General features: G+C 44.8%; 1 protein-coding gene across 1 annotated transcript in view; it reads left to right on the forward strand.

Annotated features, from left to right (window-relative positions):
* The window catches only part of LOC311229432 (cytochrome P450 2J6-like), a gene marked incomplete at both ends in the record, with an annotated part of 99,970 nt that overhangs the window by 5,388 nt on the left and 76,254 nt on the right, over positions 1-18,328 (forward strand). Inside the window, one exon of the mRNA XM_084315515.1 lies at positions 2,559-2,721. Within this exon, the coding sequence (XP_084171641.1) occupies positions 2,559-2,721 (163 nt within the window). The remainder of the gene's footprint in view (positions 1-2,558; positions 2,722-18,328) is intronic.

The following is an 18,328-nucleotide window of genomic DNA, read 5'->3' on the forward strand; positions in this document are numbered from 1 at the left end:
AGACATTAGACAGACATTAACAGACATTAACAGACATTAGACAGATATTAACAGACATTAACAGACATTAACAGACATTAGACAGACATTAACAGACATTAACAGACATTAACATACATTAACAGACATTAACAGACATTAACAGACATTAGACAGATATTAGCAGACATTAACAGACATTAACAGACATTAACAGACATTAACAGACATTAGACAGACATTAACAGACATTAACAGACATTAACAGACATTAACAGACATTAGACAGATATTAACAGACATTAACAGACATTAACAGACATTAACAGACATTAACAGACATTAGACAGACATGAACAGACATTAACAGACATTAACAGACATTAGACAGACATTAACAGACATTAACAGACATTAGACAGACATTAGACAGACATTAACAGACATTAACAGACATTAACAGACATTAACAGACATTAGACAGACATTAACAGACATTAACAGACATTAACAGACATTAACAGACATTAACAGACATTAGACAGACATTAACAGACATTAACAGACATTAACAGACATTAACAGACATTAGACAGACATTAACAGACATTAACAGACATTAGACAGACATTAACAGACATTAACAGACATTAGACAGACATTAGACAGACAGACATTAGACAGACATTAACAGACATTAACAGACATTAGACAGACATTAGACAGACAGACATTAGACAGACATTAACAGACATTAACAGACATTAACAGACATTAGACAGACATTAGACAGACATGAACAGACATTAACAGACATTAACAGACATTAACAGACATTAGACAGACATTAACAGACATTAACAGACATTAGACAGACATTAGATAGACATTAACAGACATTAACAGACATTAACAGACATTAACAGACATTAACAGACATTAGACAGACATTAACAGACATTAGACAGACATTAGACAGACATTAACAGACATTAACAGACATTAACAGACATTAACAGACATTAGACAGACATTAGACAGACATTAACAGACATTAGACAGACATTAACAGACATTAACAGACATTAACAGACATTAACAGACATTAACAGACATTAGACAGACATTAACAGACATTAACAGACATTAACAGACATTAGACAGACATTAACAGACATTAACAGACATTAACAGACATTAACAGACATTAACAGACATGAACAGACATTAACAGACAGATAATACTATAAAGAGGTGGAGTAAGATCAAATGAAATATGAACTAAGTTAGGCACAATAGAATAGAATTATGAAATAAAATAAAACATAGGCCAGGGCTATACAACTGTAAATAAAGAGGTCAAATAATATTAAATGGGATATAAACTAAATTAAATATCGCACAATAGAATATTCATTCATTCAATCTTTATTTATACTCGTTAAGACACTGAGTAATTAAACTCATGTACAGCGCCGTCGAGATGTTCCATACACAATGCATTCATTCATTTATTTTGCATTTATTTAAAATTTGTTGGACCTTATGGTGTTCTTGGTTTCTTCTTGACTTGTTTAAAGAAGACGTGTCCGGCCCATGGGGACATTAACGTGTGTTGTCGGGCCTTACACATACATTAGATTTTATTTGATTGTCACAGTGCGTTCATAAATATAAAGACATCAGACAATCAGAATAATTAAGAGCACATTTTAAAATACATTAAAAAAAATCTTTTTAAAAGAATAAAATTGCAAAAAATTTAAACAGAGGTAATAATTTAAAAACAATTACATATTGTGGTGACCTAGAGTGTCTAGTTTCAGAGTTTCCTGCAGGGTATTCCATGATGTAGGGGCAGAGAAGCCAAAAGCAGATCTACCAAGTTCAGTACAAACTGTACTCTAAGTGTAAGCCAAAAACTGGATTGTGTACGACAGGGTCCAGTTGTCCATTCCAATAAAGAACCAAAATAATTTGGACAATCTCTAATTATGGCTTTATAAATAAAAAGATTGCAATGCAACTCACGTCTCTGCCAGAGAGGCCCACCGAGCTTATCATATAGGATACAACGGTGAGTACCATAACTATCATGGCTGAATGGTAAACAGAGTCTCTGAGGGCTTAACTCATTCCCCACCAACAATGTTTATATACGTGTTTGGCGGAGACAACCGTTGAACGCCAACCCACGTATATACAGATGCAGCCATTAATCCGCAGAGCTAATGATGCTAATGATGGAGCATCGCCGTCGGTTGTGTGATAGTAAAGGGCTAACCTTCTGTATTGTCACAGTGTGGAAGGGTTAACCGGCTGTCGTGTGGCAGTGAAAGGGTTAACGGTAACGGTGACCAGTAGGGGGCACTGGAGTTACACCGGGAAGATATATTAAGAAATATAGTTCTCCAGCTGGCCAAGCGTTACAGTGGTCTGTGTAGGGGTCAGAGGTCAGAGGGTCTAAACGCAGGCTGTCTGTGATGTGGTTCTCCAGCTGGCCAAGCGTTACAGTAGTCTGTGTAGGGGTCAGAGGTCAGAGGGTCTAAACGCAGGTTGTCTGTGATGTGGTTCTCCAGCTGGCCAAGCGTTATGGAAACGTCTACAGTCTCTTCATCGGGCCCCGACCAGCAGTCATCATCACCGGGCTTCAGGCGATGAAGGAGGCCATGGTCACCAAGGCTGCGGACTTCGCTGGTCGACCACAGGACCTGATGGTCAATGACATCATGCAGCGCAAAGGTCAGCGTTTCCCCGTAACTTCATGACTTTTTATTAGATGATGCGAAGCACCTTCATGGCCGATGATGATGTCACACAGTCAGTCAGTAATTAAATTATGACAGTGTGTCTGTGTCTATAATAACACTGTGTCTATAATAACACTGTGTCTGTGTCTATAATAACACTGTGTCTGTGTCTATAATAACACTGTGTCTATAATAACACTGTGTCTGTGTCTATAATAACACTGTGTCTATAATAACACTGTGTCTATAATAACACTGTGTCTATAATAACACTGTGTCTATAATAACACTGTGTCTGTGTCTATAATAACACTGTGTCTATAATAACACTGTGTCTATAATAACACTGTGTCTATAATAACACTGTGTCTGTGTCTATAATAACACTGTGTCTATAATAACACTGTGTCTATAATAACACTGTGTCTGTGTCTATAATAACACTGTGTCTGTGTCTATAATAACACTGTGTCTATAATAACACTGTGTCTATAATAACACTGTGTCTATAATAACACTGTGTCTGTGTCTATAATAACACTGTGTCTGTGTCTATAATAACACTGTGTCTATAATAACACTGTGTCTGTGTCTATAATAACACTGTGTCTGTGTCTATAATAACACTGTGTCTGTGTCTATAATAACACTGTGTCTATAATAACACTGTGTCTGTGTCTATAATAACACTGTGTCTGTGTCTATAATAACACTGTGTCTGTGTCTATAATAACACTGTGTCTATAATAACACTGTGTCTGTGTCTATAATAACACTGTGTCTGTGTCTATAATAACACTGTGTCTGTGTCTATACCACTGTGTCTATAATAACACTGTGTCTGTGTCTATACCACTGTGTCTTCACACACACACAGCCATCCATCCTAGAGGCTAATCTTTCCTGTGACAAAATGGCATCCAATGTAATAAAAAAAGTCAACCAACGAACTCGATTCTTGTACGGGATCTCCTCTCTGGTCAACAAGAATACCCTGAAGACTCTGGCAGGAGCACTCATTCAAGGGTACTATGACTATGCTTGCACCTCATGGTACCAAAGCACCTCAAAGGCGCTAAAAACAAAATTACAAACATCTCAAAACAAGCTAGTCAGACTACTGCTTGACCTGACTCCTAGAACCCACCTCACCCCTGCCCACTTTGACAACCTAGGATGGCTTAGAGTAGACGACAGAGTACAGCAACTTGCAATGGGCCTGGTCTACAAGATACACTACGCGACCAAGGTACCCATGTACATGTCAAAATACTTCCCAAAGGTCAGTGAATACCACGATCACAACACCAGAGGGAGCTCCACAAATCATGTTAAACCCAGATTCGGCTCAAACAAGGGACTAAACACATTTTGCAATTATGCCACATCAATGTGGAACGCCCTACTCAAAGCTGTAAAGGAATGTGAATCACTACCCACTTTCAAAACCACTCTCAAAGAACACCTACGGGAGACTGCAATTCGAAACTGGCCCCTACAAATGTCCTAACTCAGTTGTACAGTAAATGAGCACGTATGGCTTTGTCAGTATTCAAATGTACAGTGTACAGTGTCGTCGTCCCCCTACCCAACCCCCCCCCCCACCCCCACCCTACCCAACCCCCCCCCCCCCCCACCTCCAATGTACAGCCCCCACCCGCCCACACAACCCCACCCCACCCACCCAACCTCCTCCAATGTACAGTTTCTACGTCAAATGTATATACACTCTTTTTCTCGACACTTTTTGTATCACAAACAGTACTGTATTTGCAAATCTGATATGTCATAAATGTATAGATGTAGCAGTACTGTCTATCTGTATGTATGTCATATATGTTATGATGAATTGAAAATGGGGGACCCTGATGTAAACAAGACGAAAGTCTTTCTCTGGTCTGCATCCCTTAACAATTGTATGTATTGAGCCGTACTGTACTGTACCCATTCTGCAATCTGTTAATACACTTTTCAATCAATCAATCAAAACGCACGCACGCACGCACGCACGCACGCACACACGCACACTAGCAGTAGTGGGTATTGTATTGCTGGTGTTATATGATAATGCAACCAGCAGGGGGCACCATAGGGCAGTATGTGTGTCTGTAAGGGAGACCGGAAGTATTATCTTTCTCTGAGTGTCAGGCCGAAATAGCTCAGTTGGGAGAGCGTTAGACTGAAGATCTAAAGGTCCCTGGTTCGATCCCTGGTTTCGGCATGGAAGGCCAAGCAGGCTGTTTTCTTACTGGTAGTTCCTTTCCTCAGGTGTCATAGCAGCATGATTCAGCATTTTAATTCTATTTAATCTAATCTAAGGGGGGGCGGGGGTTGGGAGATACTGGCAGGGGGAAATATGTAATAATATTAAACAATAATTAAACAATAATAATATAAATGATAACGTAAAAAATACAATATAATATAAATACTAATAATAATAGTATGGCAGTATATTCTATTGATAATAGTATACATGGCATACATGGTAGTAGCACACTGTGCTTGGAGTATAGACATTATATACAAACATAACAGTTTAATTTATACTAGATACAAACACAACAGTTACATTTATACTAGATACAAACACAACAGTTAACTTTATACTAGATACAAACACAACACTTAACTTTATACTATACTTATACTTTTTACAAATGTTATTATTATCAACAATGAACTCACTGCAGACTGGATGAATGGTTGTTATTATTATTATCCCTTACTTATTACATGGCGTTTTCACATTCGCCGAAATGCTTGCTTGTGATTGGTCAATAGCGCTCGTCAGAGGTCCGTTATGTAAGGGATAATGTATAGCTACGAGGTCATTGTCGCAAAATAATTGACCGACACGGAGTTTAAAATACCGAGCCGCCTCGGCGAGGTGTTTTAAACGTCAGTGAAGGTCAATTATTTTGCGACAATGATCGAGTATAGCTATACATTATCCCGCTTATTACATGGCTAACTTACTAACAATATACCTAATTCATTTTACATCGACTCGCAACAGTAACACTGGTTCTGGCTCCGCTGAGTGCTCGTCGCTCCGCCCCCCAGCAGCTTCCCCGCCGGCAGTTTGCACTGATGTCAGTGGGCTTGATTGCGAACAGCTGCGCACAGCGGTCATTATTGTGGGCTTGATTGCGAACAGCTGCGCACAGCGGTCATTATTGTCCCACAGCAGTCATTATTGTCTGATAACTGACCTCTGACGCGCGCTATTGACCAATCACAAGCAAGCATTTCGGCGAATGTGAAAACGCCATGTAATAATACTCGATAACGGACCTCTGCCGAACAATAATGACCGCTGTGCGCAGCTCTTGGCAATCAAGGCCACTGACACACTGCATCAGTGCAGCCAATCAGACACACCTGCCGGCTGCACTGACAGCGGAGTGTGTGTGACGATGACAGCGGAGCCAGAACAGAACTGCGTCTGCATTTGATCTCGTCTTGTCGATGTAAAATTAATTAGGTATATTGTTAGTAAGTTAGCCATGTAATAAGCGGGATAATGTATAGCTATACTCGATCATTGTCGCAAAATAATTGACCTTCACTGACGTTTAAAACACCTCGGCGAGGCGCCTCGGTATTTTAAACTCTGTGTCGGTCAATTATTTTGCGACAATGACCTCGTAGCTATACATTATCCCTTACTTAACTCACTGGAGACTGGATGAATGGTTGTTGTTGTTATTATTATTATTATTATTATTATTATTATTATTATTATTATTATTATTATTATTATTATTATTATTATTATTATTATCAACAGTTAACTCACTGCAGACTGGATGAGTGTGTTTAAGTTTATTTGGATCCCCATTAGCCACAGCAGCCATAACACATCAAATACAGATACAGACTTACATTATACACTCAGACATTCACATGGCAATGTGTTGGGAAAGTTCACTTTCTACATGAACTAGTTCAGTTCACAGTTCACAATTTTTAAAATGAACAAGTTCAGTTCATAGTTCATAATTCAAAATTTTGAACTAAAGTTCATGGTTTCAAAAATGAACTAATTTAGTTATTTTTAGTTCTTTTTTGATTTTTTTTTTTAAAATAGATTTTTCACGTACAGTCACTTACATTACAAAAACACACATTGGGACAGGGGGGGGGGGGGGTCCTCCAGTTCATCTCTATGCCATCATCCACACCATAAGCAAGCAAAAACTAAACAAAAAAAAAACAAGCAAAAAGGAAAGCAAACCAAGACAGGCACTGTACAGTATTGCACTTGCCTCGAGCCAATTCACATGTAGACATACATATATTTATTTATATCCTAGGTCTGTCCATACAATGGGGCACTGGGCCTTTAGAAGGATCTGAGAAATTTCAGCAGGAAAGTAGTCTAATAGTGGGGCCCACACCTCCTGAAAGGAAGCGTCGTTGCCTCTATGCATTGCACAGTGTCTTTCATGGGGTAGCACACCAAAGATCTCTCTATACCACATTTGTAAAAATGGAGGCTTATCCTTAATCCAGTTTATCAGAATGCATTTCCGGGCTGAAAGTAGAAGTTTATCAAATAGTTTGAATTGTAAAGGGTGTCACCCCTCCTACCCAACCCCCCCCCCCCCCCCCCCCCACCCAACCACCTCCAATGTACAGTCCCCCCCCCCCACCCCACCTACCCAACCTCCTCCAATGTACAGTTTCTATGTCAAATGTATATACTCTCTTTTCTGGACTCTTTTTGTATCACAAACAGTACTGTATTTGCAAATCTGGTATGTCATAAATGTATAGATGTAGCCAGGGGCGTAGCTGGGGCGGGTAGCTTAGGATGATTCCAAGGCCCAGCACTGGGGGGGGGGGGGGCCCACAATTTTTTTTTTTTTTTTTTTTTTTTACTAGACATCACTCAGGTGTATTATTGATGCTCTCATTGATACTATGTTTGTTTCTGAAGTGTGTGTGTGTGTATGTGTGTGTGTGTGAGATATATAGAGAGAGAGGGGGGGCTTTGGTAGACTATTGCATTGGTCCATTCATTGAAGATGAACGCAATGCGACATCCTTTACTAGGCTCACCCACCAACAGTGCAGGTGCTGAACTGCTGATCCGAATGTATAGGTAAAAAGCATATTATGCGTTTTCATCAATAAAAAAATGGCCAAAAGAAATTCCGCTCACGCGCTTACGCGCGCTCGCATTCACTGGGGGCCTACAAATACATTCTTTCATGGGGCCCAGAATCTGGAGCTACACCCCTGGATGTAGCAGTACTGTCTATCTGTATGTCATGTATGTCCTGATGAATTGAAAATGGGGGACCCGTCCCTGATACAGTACGGCTCAATACATACAATTGTTAAGGGGATGCAGACCAGAGAAAGACTTTCGTCTTGTTTATATCAGGGTCCCCCATTTTCAATTCATCATAACATATATGACTGAGCTGTACTATACTGTACCCATTCTGCAATATGTTTATAAAGTGTTCAATCAATCACTTGGCCCCAGAACCTGGATAAACACTTAGATTCCCAAAAGTAGTGATAGACTGTAGGTACCCAGGTCTGTTTGACATTTCGAACATAAAGGAGATATTGAACGGCCCATTTTGTTAGTTCTTTTTTCAATACGTTGCTGCGAGCTATTATTTGTAAAAAATATTGAACCACAGACAGCAATCGGAATACTGGCATTTCCATAACGCTTTGCTGCCGCCCATTCAGTCCACACTAGTAGCAGCTGCAGCTTTCATCTCTACAGTATATTTTCAAAAACATGAGGAACAACTTTGCTTGAATTGTCTTTATTATGAAAACTAAAACAGGACGTTTGCTTATTCTCAATGTGCCGTTTAAACTTTAAGGTTTGCTGTCGACGTCGTCGATGTGCGGACTTGCTTCTTCAAACCGGGTGGACAGTTTATAGACAAACGTTAGATTTTTTCCGTCTGAGTCAGTACTGACTTTAACGTTAAACTCTTTTAAATGCTCATACGCCGACGTCTAGAGGTAGAGTTCTCTGAGCGAGTGCTGCTCTCGACCTGCTGCGCAGCTCTCGCTTCTGCTCGCAGACTCCGCTGGTCCACTGTTGTTGTGAGGAGTCTGAAGACGTAGCCAGGGGGTGACAGGCGCGTTGCCAGATCGGTTGGTTTTCCACATTATGTTGAAGCCTGTTTACGGTGTGTTTTAACTGGGTTTTCTGCTGAAATGCATATGAAATCTGGCACATCTTTGAACGCCGTTATAACAGAGTGCTGAGAATGAATGCACTTTTGAACTCCGTTACACAGCGCTGAGAATGAACGCGTTCTCAATTACGTTCATTTAGCGGATATACAGTACGTTCAGTTCACGTTCGCCCAAAATACGAACGCGTTCATGAACGATCGTTCATTGAACGTGTTCAGGTACATCACATACAGACAAATTAAAAACATCAATACACGCTCCTAATCAATTCATAATACAATACAGTATATTATACAATTGAGCTTTTTCATACATTATCTACATTTACTGTATATCAACCATTTATTCAATCTTCTAATAATATATCCATATCATACACATACATTTTCATTTACATATATCCCTATCTCCTTATCAGACAAATACTGTAGCTAAGGGGCTACACAACCCTGACTGTATTAAAGATTGTTTAGATTAAACCACTACCAAAGAATATTAATAGCCAGACAGTACAGTTAGAGAAAATGGCGGACACTCAATTGGCTGCGCGGGGACAGGGATACCAAGTTAACAGCATTTTAATAGTCATAGCAACATACATATTATTCATTACGGTTCTCCTTTAATAATAGAATGTCAGTGCAACAAAGTCAGCGGTAACGAATAGTTCCTAGACTACGGATACTCGACCGGTGGAGCTCTGAAGGGAGTGAGACGAAGCGAGGCGATACAGGGAAAAGCAAGATGGCGGCTGGAGACGATGGGTTCTCTCTAGAGCTCCTGCTCCGGAGGAACTGTAGACCGGTCGGATAATCCTGTCGCAGCTGGAAGAAGGGGTCTCGTACGGAACCGGTCCTTGTAATCCTAGCGCCCGATGGCAGGGTTAATAGCTATTAATCCAAAAGCCCGTTGGCATAGATGGTAGCTAGCTAGCTTCGTTTGTACGTGAAACTAACCCGCAGACGGTCTCCAATGAGTAGTTATATCCAAACGGCGCTGGGTTTAACTATAAGTCTCTCTGTGTACAACTGTACTGGACGTCTTACACTCTCGCTCTGCTAGTTTTCCTGTTATGCTACTGCCGCTGCTGCTGCTTGCACCGTCTACACAATATACTCTATCTGGTCCCTATTGGGCTCAGCCTGTTCACCTGTACAGAATCAATGCGCCCGCTCTGGGCTTGTCTGAACGTGTCTGAACATGTCTAGAAAACATGTCTAGGGGGCGCGTCTCTGGCGCCTAGTCGTTCAGAATGGGATCTACCATAAGTGAATGGAGAATACTGTTAGGCAAACAGATGGTGTAAAGATATATATCTTATATATATAAACAATATATAAGTTATACAAAATAATAAACGCAGACTTTCAGTGTTAATCTGGACCTTCAGAACACATACATTTGAATTTATTTACATTTATCTGGTTGAAAATATTGTTTTGTATATTCTGAAACAACCTTTATTATTCTCCTGCGTAACATGTCTGGGAAGAGAGTTCCATTGCTGCAGACCTGGGGACATGACAGTTCTCTTCATTGCTGCAGACCTGGGGACATGACAGTTCTCTTCATTGCTGCAGACCTGGGGACACGACAGTTCTCTTCATTGCTGCAGACCTGGGGACATGACAGTTCTCTTCATTGCTGCAGACCTCGGGACATGACAGTTCTCTTCATTGCTGCAGACCTGGGGACATGACAGTTCTCTTCATTGCTGCAGACCTGGGGACATGACAGTTCTCTTCATTGCTGCAGACCTCGGGACATGACAGTTCTCTTCATTCCTGCAGACCTGTGGACATGACAGTTCTCTTCATTGCTGCAGACCTCGGGACATGACAGTTCTCTTCATTGCTGCAGACCTGGGGACATGACAGTTCTCTTCATTGCTGCAGACCTGGGGACATGACAGTTGGCTTCATTGCTGCAGACCTGGGGACATGACAGTTCTCTTCATTGCTGCAGACCTCGGGACATGACAGTTCTCTTCATTGCTGCAGACCTGGGGACATGACAGTTCTCTTCATTGCTGCAGACCTCGGGACATGACAGTTGGCTTCATTGCTGCAGACCTGGGGACATGACAGTTCTCTTCATTGCTGCAGACCTGGGGACATGACAGTTCTCTTCATTGCTGCAGACCTCGGGACATGACAGTTCTCTTCATTGCTGCAGACCTGGGGACATGACAGTTCTCTTCATTGCTGCAGACCTGGGGACATGACAGTTCTCTTCATTGCTGCAGACCTGGGGACATGACAGTTCTCTTCATTGCTGCAGACCTGGGGACATGACAGTTGGCTTCATTGCTGCAGACCTGGGGACATGACAGTTCTCTTCATTGCTGCAGACCTCGGGACATGACAGTTCTCTTCATTGCTGCAGACCTCAGGACATGACAGTTCTCTTCATTGCTGCAGACCTGGGGACATGACAGTTGGCTTAATTGCTGCAGACCTGGGGACATGACAGTTCTCTTCATTGCTGCAGACCTGGGGACATGACAGTTCTCTTCATTGCTGCAGACCTCGGGACATGACAGTTCTCTTCATTGCTGCAGACCTCGGGACATGACAGTTCTCTTCATTGCTGCAGACCTGGGGACATGACAGTTCTCTTCATTGCTGCAGACCTGGGGACATGACAGTTCTCTTCATTGCTGCAGACCTCGGGACATGACAGTTCTCTTCATTGCTGCAGACCTCGGGACATGCCAGTTCTCTTCATTGCTGCAGACCTGGGGACATGACAGTTCTCTTCATTGCTGCAGACCTGGGGACATGACAGTTCTCTTCATTGCTGCAGACCTGGGGACATGACAGTTCTCTTCATTGCTGCAGACCTCGGGACATGACAGTTCTCTTCATTGCTGCAGACCTGGGGACATGACAGTTCTCTTCATTGCTGCAGACCTGGGGACATGACAGTTCTCTTTATTGCTGCAGACCTGGGGACATGACAGTTCTCTTCATTGCTGCAGACCTCGGGACATGACAGTTCTCTTCATTGCTGCAGACCTGGGGACATGACAGTTCTCTTCATTGCTGCAGACCTCGGGACATGACAGTTCTCTTCATTGCTGCAGACCTGGGGACATGACAGTTCTCTTCATTGCTGCAGACCTGGGGACATGACAGTTCTCTTCATTGCTGCAGACCTGGGGACATGACAGTTCTCTTCATTGCTGCAGACCTCGGGACATGACAGTTCTCTTCATTGCTGCAGACCTCAGGACATGACAGTTCTCTTCATTGCTGCAGACCTCGGGACATGACAGTTCTCTTCATTGCTGCAGACCTGGGGACATGACAGTTGGCTTCATTGCTGCAGACCTGGGGACATGACAGTTCTCTTCATTGCTGCAGACCTCGGGACATGACAGTTCTCTTCATTGCTGCAGACCTGGGGACATGACAGTTCTCTTCATTGCTGCAGACCTGGGGACATGACAGTTCTCTTCATTGCTGCAGACCTGGGGACATGACAGTTCTCTTCATTGCTGCAGACCTGGGGACATGACAGTTGGCTTCATTGCTGCAGACCTGGGGACATGACAGTTCTCTTCATTGCTGCAGACCTCGGGACATGACAGTTCTCTTCATTGCTGCAGACCTCGGGACATGACAGTTCTCTTCATTGCTGCAGACCTGGGGACATGACAGTTCTCTTCATTGCTGCAGACCTGGGGACATGACAGTTCTCTTCATTGCTGCAGACCTCGGGACATGACAGTTCTCTTCATTGCTGCAGACCTGGGGACATGACAGTTCTCTTCATTGCTGCAGACCTGGGGACATGACAGTTCTCTTCATTGCTGCAGACCTCGGGACATGACAGTTCTCTTCATTGCTGCAGACCTGGGGACATGACAGTTCTCTTCATTGCTGCAGACCTCGGGACATGACAGTTCTCTTCATTGCTGCAGACCTGGGGACATGACAGTTCTCTTCATTGCTGCAGACCTCGGGACATGACAGTTCTCTTCATTGCTGCAGACCTCAGGACATGACAGTTCTCTTCATTGCTGCAGACCTGGGGACATGACAGTTCTCTTCATTGCTGCATACCTGGGGACATGACAGTTCTCTTCATTGCTGCAGACCTGGGGACATGATAGTTCTCTTCATTGCTGCAGACCTCGGGACATGACAGTTGGCTTCATTGCTGCAGACCTGGGGACATGACAGTTCTCTTCATTGCTGCAGACCTGGGGACATGACAGTTCTCTTCATTGCTGCAGACCTGGGGACATGACAGTTCTCTTCATTGCTGCAGACCTCGGGACATGACAGTTCTCTTCATTGCTGCAGACCTGGGGACATGACAGTTCTCTTCATTGCTGCAGACCTGGGGACATGACAGTTCTCTTCATTGCTGAAGACCTCGGGACATGACAGTTCTCTTCATTGCTGCAGACCTCGGGACATGACAGTTCTCTTCATTGCTGCAGACCTGGGGACATGACAGTTGGCTTCATTGCTGCAGACCTGGGGACATGACAGTTCTCTTCATTGCTGCAGACCTCGGGACATGACAGTTCTCTTCATTGCTGCAGACCTGGGGACATGACAGTTCTCTTCATTGCTGCAGACCTGGGGACATGACAGTTCTCTTCATTGCTGCAGACCTCGGGACATGACAGTTCTCTTCATTGCTGCAGACCTGGGGACATGACAGTTCTCTTCATTGCTGCAGACCTCGGGACATGACAGTTCTCTTCATTGCTACAGACCTGGGGACATGACAGTTCTCTTCATTGCTGCAGACCTCGGGACATGACAGTTCTCTTCATTGCTGCAGACCTCGGGACATGACAGTTCTCTTCATTGCTGCAGACCTGGGGACATGACAGTTCTCTTCATTGCTGCAGACCTGGGGACATGACAGTTCTCTTCATTGCTGCAGACCTGGGGACATGACAGTTCTCTTCATTGCTGCAGACCTGGGGACATGACAGTTATCTTCATTGCTGCAGACCTCACGTTTGGAAGAAGTGCAGAAGCATGTCTGGTGGAACGGTCGTGTCTGTCAAGACTTAGAGATAAATTGTTATACAGAATTGATGGAATCTTTGTAACGAGAATATTCCTATAGTGAATACAAGGAGTGAGTAGAGTAACGTAAGGTTATCCTATAACCCTAGTTATATGAGTATAGCAAGCGCTCTGCTCTTTATGGAACTATCCCTTTATCCACTCTAATAATGAATAATCTTCTCCACATGCACACACCCATCCGCCTGGCCACACCCACATCCGCTCCTCTACATAAGCGGGGTCGTGGCCGCCTGAATACTTTTACCAACGGATTTCCAGTTCCGCGTTCGCGTTCTGCGCTCTGATTGGCCACTGACGTTTCTGGTCGCGCCAATCGTGTGACGCCTGTTTCTTTCACCGGTTAAGCTTAGGCACTCTTTCGAAGTTGGTTAAGGTTAGAGTTTGTCTTAGAGCAGGGCGATAGAACACCAGCCCTGATTCCATACTCTAACCTTAACCAACTTCGAAAGAGTCGCCTAAGCTTAACCAGTGATAAACTAGGCGTTAGGTAGTTTGCTGCTGTTCGAGGCGGAAATGGGCGCGTCACGCGATTGGGCGCACATGTCACATGACCAGAAACGTCAGTGGCCAATCAGATCGCACCAGAACGCCAGTCGCCAATCAGATCGCAGAACGCGAACGCGGAACTGGAAATCCGTTGGTAAAAGAATAGACGCATCGTGGCCACACCATCAGCTCCTTCCCAAGTGTTTCACCACCGAAGGCGAAGACCACGGGGTCCTCAGTGAGTCAGAGCAGAGCGCTCACTATACTCATATAACTAGGGTTATAGGATAACCTTACGTTATAGATCGTATAGCTTACGCTCTGCTCTTTATGGAACACAGGAGCTGAGCAGAGAGGAAGCTCGACAGATGTACGCTGAGGCCCCCCACAACCATCAGAACCGGGGAGGACCCGAGCCCCCCGGACCCCCCTAGTGGAGGACGGGAGGGAATCGGATCCGACTGTGCGAAGAGAGTTTAGCACCTCAAACGCACAGGGTTTGATTGATTGATTGATTGAAAAGTTTATTAACAGATTGCAGAATGGGTACAGTACAGTACAGCTCAATACATACAATTGTTAAGGGGATGCAGACCAGAGAAAGACTTTCGTCTTGTTTACATCAGGGTCCCCCATTTTCAATTCATCATAACATATATGACACACACAACATACAGATAGACAGTACTGCTACATCTATACATTTATGACATACCAGATTTGCAAATACAGTACTGTTTGTGATACAAAAAGTGTCCAGAAAAGAGTGTATATACATTTGACGTAGAAACTGTACATTGGAGGAGGTTGGGTAGGTGGGGTGTGGTTGGGTGGGGGGGGGGACTGTACATTGGAGGTGGGGGGGGGGGTTGGGTAGGGGGTGGGTGGGGGACACTGTACACTGTACATTGGAATACTGACAAAGCCATGCTTGGTCTTTATTGTACAACCGGGTTAGGACATTTGTAGGGGCCAGTTTCGAATTGCAGGCTCCCGTAGGTGTTCTTTGAGAGTGTTTTTGAAAGTGGGTAGTGATTCGCATTCCTTTACAGCTTTGGGTAGGGCGTTCCACATTGATGTGGCATAATTGCAAAACGTGTTTAGTCCCTTGTTTGAGCCGAATCTGGGTTTAACATGATTTGTGGAGCTCCCTCTGGTGTTGTGATCATGGTATTCACTGACCTTTGGGATGTATTTTGACATGTACATGGGTACCTTGGTCGTGTAGTGTATCTTGTAGACCAGGCCCATTGCAAGTTGCTGTACTCTGTCGTCTACTCTAAGCCATCCTAGGTTGTCAAAATGGGCTGGGGTGAGGTGGGTTCTAGGAGTCAGGTCAAGCAGTAGTCTGACTAGTTTGTTTTGAGATGTTTGTAATTTGGTTTTTAGTGCCTTTGAGGTGCTTTGGTACCATGAGGTGCAAGCATAGTCGTAGTACCCTTGAATGAGTGCTCCTGCCAGAGTCTTCAGGGTATTCTTGTTTACCAGAGAGGAGATCCGGTACAAGAATCTAGTTCGTTGGTTGACTTTTTTTTATTACATTGGATGCCATTTTGTCACAGGAAAGATTAGCCTCTAGGATGGAACCCAGGTAGGTAATTTCATCTTTCCTTGTGACAATATTGTCACCCACTGTAACTGAGAAGCCGTCGGTCTTGCTGAGTTTGTTATTTGAACCGAAGAGAATGGACTCTGTTTTGCCCATGTGTAATGATAGTTTTTCATCAGCGAGCCATATGCAGATTTTGCCTAGTTCCGAGCTGAGGGTTTTTTCAACCTGTAACTTGTTCTTGTCAGAGACCAGCAAACAGGAACAAGTTGCAGTCACAAGCTGACGACATGTCATTTGCATAAATTAGGAACAGTGAGCAGACAGTGGGACTTACCTTCATTCAGAAGGACCCGCAACCACTCAGGCGCACATCCCAAACGGACAGGAAGCAAAACACCTCCGTCACAGTCCCAAACATCACAGGGTCGAAGCTCAAGAACCCAACCCCGTGGCAAGGCCGCAGCAGCGGAGCGCGGAGGAGGTCCCAGCCCTAGGACAACCTGAGGGCTAGGACCCCCTAAAAAAAGGGGGCCTGGTGAGGTCAACGAGGCCATAGCATCGGGACCCCACCAGACGGTCACTAGTGACACCACCCCCCACATCGCCAGCATATCGGACAGGGCCCAAATCAAGAGCAGGCCCTTCCCCCCTCGGCACGCCGCTCTGAAGCACTCTACAAGAGGCTACTCCCCCACAACACTGCGGGGCCAGTCGGCGTGTCGGGGAGACAACCCCCAAGGAGGTCGATCCCTCAATCCAGGCAACAGGCCCCAAGAGCAGAACTCGACCTGTGCCTGGAGTACTGCGGACTAGACAGGCGCCTAAGGGATCTACTGTGAGAACAGTATCCCGGCGGAAGGGGTGGTCGGTATGCTGTGCACCATGTCATAACCTCCACAAACCCGACCCCCCAATCCAGCGGGGTCGAGGTTCAAAGAAGAGGCTGACATAATTGGCAGACATCATGAAAGATGCAGGGGCATACTCTCGGGCAGACGGGGTCAAGCCCGGCCTCAACCCAAGAGTCGACTCTGCTACCAACACACTGGAGAACTAACCACCCCCCTATGTTTAGTTTAACAGGAGGCGGTTGTTCCCTTAACCCACAAAGAGAACTCAGAAACATACCTGCGTGTATACACAGGCTATACAAGCAGCACAAGTGTTTCAGTTTTCAAAGGATTAACCCAGGCCAACAGGTCGACGAGAACGAGTTCGGACCTGGGACCGCGGACCGGGACTTACACAGGGATGCCTAGAGGAGTTGACAACAACCTCCCCGACAGCCCCCTCCCAGCTCCATCCTAGCAGGGAGGGAGGGGTGAAACAAATGGAGAAGGACCAGGCCCCCTAACACAGCGCAAGGTACAACACAGTATGGACCAAGCACGTCACTGTTAAGGGCAACTCGTGGTGGCATACATATGACACACACATCCACGACATCAAACCCCACAACGCCCGGCCCGACCCGGCATTTCCCCCCCGGAAAAGCACAAAGTCCTTCGGGGTACCAGAACAGCAGATCTGCGCCCCGGCGAACAACGGGTTAACTGACCTGGTCCGGCGCGACCAGAACCAGTCCCGCGTCCTAGTCACGCCGCCATCCCCAGTCCTAAGAGGGGGGTAGGTACGCGTGCCGATCTAAAACATCACAGAGGGCGCCACCAAGACGGTCAGTACGCAAATGCACTGCTCCTGGTGGCCCACCTCATGGGCGTGAGACCCCTCCGCCAATGTTTTGATCTACTCAGTCATCTCCCCCCCGGAGATGCATGTGAGCCATCGAGTCTAACCTAGTGCACTGGCGCTCGGTAGAGATAAAAACTCCTTCCCAGCCGCCCGCATAGAAAACGCAGTTTCTACTCCCTCCGCCAATTGGGCAACCAAGGCGCGCCAGCCATAAAGTGGTTCCACATGGAAAGCACCCAGGGCCAGCGCTATATGCACATCGAGAACCCAAAACATACCGATGGTGAATTCTAATAAGAAACACCAGACAACGTTTCCTCCATGCTGTCTGGGACGAGCAGCAGGAAGCCGGCCTATAAGACACAGACACGGGTCTCATATGACGCGTCTGAGGGTAAAACCTGTCAATTCTGCTCTTTACATAAGAGGGGAAGACGGAAGTTCCCCCAGAGAGACCTCTATGTGAGTAACAATTGAAAAAGATACATGTAATAACAATTGGGCCAAGTGACCAACGGCCCAATACACACTTTAATAGAGAGCAGAGCAGAAAACAAACAGTTCTCGAATGCATCGCATCATCCAACTTTGACAATGACAGTGGTCTGCAGCACAGACCTGAAAACTCACGG

The sequence above is a fragment of the Notolepis coatsorum genome (assembly GCF_963971535.1).
Source record: "Notolepis coatsorum genome assembly, chromosome: 6".
Lineage (NCBI taxonomy): Eukaryota > Metazoa > Chordata > Actinopteri > Aulopiformes > Paralepididae > Notolepis > Notolepis coatsorum.